The 5,927-nt window shown below is 67.3% G+C and overlaps 1 protein-coding gene across 1 annotated transcript; it reads left to right on the forward strand.

Annotated features, from left to right (window-relative positions):
* The first annotated feature begins 1,984 nt into the window (after positions 1-1,984).
* On the forward strand, positions 1,985-5,602 carry SPON2 (spondin 2). The gene is made up of 6 exons (XM_059923784.1): positions 1,985-2,238; positions 2,663-2,888; positions 3,242-3,465; positions 3,545-3,736; positions 3,847-4,018; positions 5,192-5,602. The coding sequence occupies exons 2-6, from the start codon at positions 2,666-2,668 to the stop codon at positions 5,374-5,376; spliced, it is 996 nt and encodes a 331-aa protein (XP_059779767.1). The 5' UTR covers positions 1,985-2,238; positions 2,663-2,665; the 3' UTR covers positions 5,377-5,602.
* Positions 5,603-5,927: the final 325 nt, after the last annotated feature.

Genomic DNA, 5,927 nt, shown 5'->3' on the forward strand with positions numbered 1-5,927 from the left:
GTTTGCAAACGGATGACTTTACCCGGCGGGGGCGCCTGTGTGCAGAGGAGCCTGCTGTCTGCAGGGCTGTCAAGTGCTGCCCAGATGCCCCCTCACCTGCTGCCTGTGAGGGACGGGGCACCGCAGCCTGGTTGGCGGAGGAGCCCGAGGGTCAGAGTGGTTTGCAGTGCGCCCGGGGCTCAGAGTGTAAGCTGACCCCCGACTGGCCAGGCTGCCCCGCCGGAGACCCAGCCCCGGCCAAGGGGCCACAGGCCGCCGGCTCCCAAGCCTGCCTCTGCACCCCTCTCCGAGCAGGGCACCCCGTGCCCCGCTGTGTCCCAAGGACTCCTCAGGCATGCTCTCAGGGTCACTCCACCACCAAAGGAAGTGCCTACCTGTTCACCCTCCCCCCGGCCCCTCCCAGGGGAGCCCTGAGCAAACAGAAGGTCCAGCCTTCAGTCTCCACTGGCCGCACGTTGAGGTGGGGCCCCGGGAGGGCAGAGCTGTGGGTGTGAGGGGCTAGGAGGGGAGCCTCCTGTAAAATGGGGCGAGCCCTGAGGCCACCCGCGGCCGCTGGACGGCGGGCCAGGGCTGCCCAAGCACGTCCTCACTTCCCAGCACGAAACGGCCCAGGCCCACCTCCCACTTTCTCTCCTCAAACCCGGATCAGCCACTTCTCCAAGGACAGTGTGTGAGCAAAGACACCCCTGCCCGTTCTGCACCCGCTTGCGAGGGTGTGGGGACGTCCCCAGAGGCCACGTGGCACATCCACGCGTGACGAGCCTTCCGAGCTCCAGCTGCGTCCCTGCACGGCTGGCCTGTCTGCGAGGATGCCAAACAGCACGGCACGCACCTCGGAGCGACCACGGGGTGGCAGTGACCGTCCCACGTCTCCCAGGAAGCCAGACAGAAAGAGATCTGCACTCCCCGCTTTTTTCACAAAGGTTTTCTTTTTGAAAAAGAGTTGTTTTTCATAAAGCATTGCTATTTATGTTAATGTGCAATAGGTTTCTTTTTGTTACTTTTAAGTGAATTGGTAAGTATTCCGAGCATTTCCATTAGGATCTCAAACATGGTGCGATCGATGGATGTCACCCACACAAACAGAAGCTCCTTGTGGGTCTCAGTGACTTTTCAGAGTGCAAGGGGTCCCGAGACCAAAGTGTTTGAGAACCACCGCGTTGGGCTCTGTCTGGAGCCTGAGGACCCGCAGTCTGAACGCGGTGTTTGCAGCCATTCCACCGCGGTTGTGTTGTTTACTTGAAACACAGGTTAGATCATTTGTTTTTGTTTGCGTTCTATTCTTGTGGATTCTGTTTATTTTTCTCTCTTTTTTTTTTGGAATATGTAAAACATTAACATGGTTTCAAACATCAGAATGCTTCCTTTTAAGCTTTAGAGCTCCCTGGGCGGTTCTTACAAGCCAGACCACCCCACTGTCCTTGTCTTTCCCGGCTCCCAGACCCCGTGATGAGGGTTCTGGAAATGTTCTCCTGACAGTGAGCAGAGATAAGAATCTGCTGGCATTTTCTTCCATATGCCAGGCACCCTTGGAGCTCTTCCCCATGGAGGGAAGTTGGGGGACCCGGGGTCACCTCCTGGCCCTTGGGGAAGGCGGCCTCATGGTTCCGACTCCCCTCGGGGGGACGGTCCAGATGCCCTGGCCACGGTGTGGACGGCACGGCTGCTCTATGCAGCTCCGTACGCAGGAAGAAGGCAGCTGTGTCCGCTGAACCCAGGGCCCCTGCTTCCCCGCCCGTCCCCAGCACTCGGACAGACGGACAGACGGACAGACGTCAGGCCGGACCATGGCCCCCACGTCCCACCCTGCCCTGAGGGCAGGACGCGCTGGCGGCCCTGGCCCAGCTCTCTTCCCAGCCGCTGGCTTCGGCACCCCCTCCGGGGAGACACCAGGGAGGCCCTGATGGGAAAGGAAGAACTGGGGGGAGAGGGGGGTGGGCGGGAGGAAAAGACAAAGGAAGGGGTGCGGCGAGTGGCCGGCGCCCGAGGGAGGAGTGACCTCAGCGCTGGAGCAGTGTCTGCTTGGCGTCAGAGCAGGCGGGCGGCCAGGCCAGCTCCAGCACTGAGGTCCCTTTCTCTCCCTCTCCCCCGCGTCCCATCTGCCGCTCGCTCTCCGGCGGCCGCGGTGGAGGACCTGGGGCCTCATTGGCCGGCTGGGTGCCGTCTGCAGCATAAATTGGAGCTCTGGGCTTTTGCTGGGATCTTCGGCTGCCCACAGCCTCCGGTTGCTCTTGCTGGGTGAGTACTGTGTGCGCTGGCCCCGGCCCCGCAGCCGCGCTGGCCTCCTGGCGCTGCCCCCGCCCAGAAACCCGCAGCACCCCAAGAGGGGCAGCACCCCGAGAGGGAGGCCCATCTAGTCCGGGGCACGGCGACCCTCCTGGTTCCCAGGGTTCCCTCAGACGGCAGCGCCAGAGGTGTGTCCCTCGGGAAAGCTGCAGGGTGCTGAGCTGGCTGTGAGCTCCATGCCAGGTGTAACCGGCCAGGCACCCTGGGCTCCTGTAACCCAACCCGGCTTGGCTTTCCAGCCATGGGGTCAGGCCCAGCCGGAGCCTGGAGGGGGAACGCGGAGGGAGGTGCCCGGCGTCCTCGGGGGCCTGGAACCAGGGGCCGTGCGCAGGGCATCGGGGACCAGCGGCGCAGCATGTGGCCCCCCTTCTCGTAGGTGATGGGAACCCTGAGATCGGCTGCCGCCTGGGGTGGAGCCCTCTGGGCGCTCCTCCTGGCCACACTTGGCTGCTCGGCCGGCCAGCCGCTGGGGGGAGAGCCCATGTGCACGGCCCAGCCCCCCGCCAAGTACAGCATCACCTTCACGGGCAAGTGGAGCCAGGCATCCTTCCCCAAGCAGTACCCGATGTTCCGCCCACCCGCGCAGTGGTCAGCCCTGCTGGGTGAGTGCAGCCCCTGCCGTCCCGTGCCCGGCGGGCCTGGCGGTGACCCCCGGTGCTCGGGAGGGGACGGTCACCCGACCGCGGCCCCGCACTTCACAGTGTGGAGGGGACCTCACCCAATTCACTTCGGTGCAAGAGGTACTGGCTGAGTGCCTACTGTGTGCCGGCAGCAGCGCCCTGGGCTTCGGGGACGTGGCGGGGCAGGGTGGCCTGGGTCACGGGAAGGGCCGGCCGGTTGCCCGTCCTACCAGCGAGGCGCCGGGCAGCGTGAGGCGCTGTGGGACATGCCGTCCGGCCCCACGAGGGGCGGGACGGCGTCCAGGCGTGGTGCTCACAGGGCGGGCGGGGCCCAGGGGCAGCACACAGCCCCGACTACAGCCTGTGGAGGAAGGGCCAGTACGTGAGCAACGGGCTGAGGGCCTTCGCGGAGCGCGGCGAGGCCTGGGCGCTGCTGCGGGAGATGCAAGCTGCCGGGGAGAAGCTGCAGAGCGTGCACGTTGTGTTCTCGGGCCCGGCCGTGCCCAGCGGCACCGGGCACACGTCCGCCGAGTTTGAGGCCCACTCCAGGCACTCGCTCGTGAGTGGGGCGGCGTGGACGGGGGGCGGGCGGGCAGGAGGGGCGGCGCGGGGGCTGCCGCTGAGCCCTCGGCCCCCAGGTGTCCTTCGTGGTCCGCATCGTCCCCAGCCCCGACTGGTTCGTGGGCGTCAACAGCCTGGACCTGTGTGACGGGGGCCGCTGGAGGGAGCAGGTGGCGGTGGACCTCCACCCTTACGACGCCGGGACCGATAGCGGCTTCACCTTCTCATCCCCCAAGTTCGCGACCGTCCCGCAGGACACGGTGACCGAGGTGAGGGGAAGGCGGCTCTCTGGGCGGCGGCGCTCCCCGGGAGGACAGCCGAGGCCTGGGGGCGGGGCTGGCCCTTCCTGACCCGTCTCCGGGCCGGGCCCCTCCTCCAGATCACGGCCTCCTCTCCCAGCCACCCCGCGAACTCCTTCTACTACCCGCGGCTTAAGTCCTTGCCTCCCATCGCTACGGTGACCCTGGCGCGGCTCCCGCACAGCCCCAGGGCCTTCGCGCCCGCCCCGGGCCTGGGGCGCGGGGGCAACGAGGTCGCCGACAGCCTGCCAGGTGAGCCCAGCTCGCACCCCTCCGTAGCGCCCACGGCCACCCCCCACCCCCGCTTCACACGCGTGATCCTGGGTTGCAGGCGCTCGGGCTGGCGGGCAGCGCGACACGCACCGCTGGCTGCGTCGCAGCAGAAGCAGCACCTGGGTTTGGGTGTCAGTCGGGGACTTGCTCACACGCCACCTGGTCCCGAGCTCCCGCTCCAGCTCTTCCCTCTCACCCTTAGAATAACCCTCGAAAGTCAGTGCCCGCCCCAGAGGGAACGCCTGTGAGGTGACACCCGCTGCCTTCACAGAGGCAACCCCGTCCCCGCGTGCGCCCCGCCCCCAGGGGCCATGGTCCGGGGCTGAGCCCTGCACCGCCGGCCCGCCCCACGCAGAGCGCCCGTCGCCTGGCCACAGAGCTGGGTTGGGCGGCCGCGTGGGGTGTGAGGACGGGTCAAACCGGGAGAGGCCGCTGGTGCTCAGAGGGCGGGGCAGCGCCGTCGGGGCTGCGTGAACCCGCGTCTCTGAGCGACTTTAAAAGCAGGATGGGAGCATTCGGTTGGGGACGCTGGTTCTGAGAGATTTGGGATTTGGTTCATTCAACTCCAAACTGAAGAGTTAACTCTTGCCCAGCACTTTCAGCTGAAAGCCTTTCACACTTCTACAGCCCAGAAGTGAGTCGGAGAGGCCCCAGGCCCCGCCCGGTGTCCCCGCTGACCCCTGTGTGCCCTCCCGGCAGCGGGTCGGTGGCGGCGGCGCTGCCCGCGGGGGCGGGGCGAGCGGTGCGCCGGTGCCTGGCGAGCGAGGGGGCCGCGCCCCCAGTGTGGCCAGCTTGCCGAAGGGTCGGCGCCTGGAACAGCAGAGCAGGCGGTGGAGACCCTGCCGGTCTGTGCCCGCGTCAGAGAACGCTTCACGACAGGATCTCCGCTCTCCCCCCGCCCCACGCCCTCCCCCCCCCCCACCCCGGAGAGCGGGGGTCCAGCCGGCATCGGGCTCGCAGGGCGGAAACCTTCACCCAGTCGCTCGGGGGTGGCTTTTCGGGGGTGTGCTTGGCGGCGTCGCCCTGGAGGCCGCTGGAAAGCGCGCTGATAAAATCAGGAGTTTCCTGGCCAAGTTCGGAGGCGGTCTCGGGCAAGGACCCCCTTCCTCTCCCGCAGCCCCGCCCCGCTCACCGTCCTCCTTGCGCCCCCAGCTCCGGAGACGCCGCTGGACTGCGAGGTGTCGCTGTGGTCGTCCTGGGGGCTGTGCGCAGGCCCGTGCGGGCAGCCCGGGGCCAAGAGCAGGACGCGCTACGTCCGTGCGCGGCCCGCCAACCACGGGGTGCCCTGCCCGGCGCTGGAGGAGGAGGCCCCGTGCGTCCCCGACAACTGCGTCTGACGCCGGGGCCGCCGAGCCCCCTGAGCCCCGCCACCGGCGACCTCCGCACAGAGACTGGCCCCCGGCCCGGCGGCCGCGCTGCACGAGAGCCGCACCCAGGCCGTGAAATACCTCAGACCTGGTCGCCAGGCAGCCGCCCGGGGCCGCCGGGTCACTGGCGCGAGACCAACACCTGCCTCGTCGGTTCCCATCCCAGCTCTTGAATAAAGATCAGCGTCTCCTGACACCCGGTGCTGTGGTCTGTGTGTCCTGGGCGGGCGCCGGGTGAAGGCGGGGCCGGCAGATGGGCCACCAGACTTCCCTGAGGAGCAGGTGTCACCCTGCGAGGAGGAGCCGGTGGACCGCGGCACACACGTGGCACACACGGCAACACACACACACGGTACACACGCAGCACACACACACACACGGCGCACACGTGGCACACATGGCACACACGGCACACACACACGGCGCACACGCGGCACACACCACACATGGCACATACGTGGCACACACACACGGCACACATGGCACACATGCAGCACACACCGCACACATCACACACACAC

This window comes from Balaenoptera ricei, chromosome 5 (genome assembly GCF_028023285.1).
Source record: "Balaenoptera ricei isolate mBalRic1 chromosome 5, mBalRic1.hap2, whole genome shotgun sequence".
In the NCBI taxonomy this organism is placed as follows: Eukaryota; Metazoa; Chordata; class Mammalia; order Artiodactyla; family Balaenopteridae; genus Balaenoptera; species Balaenoptera ricei.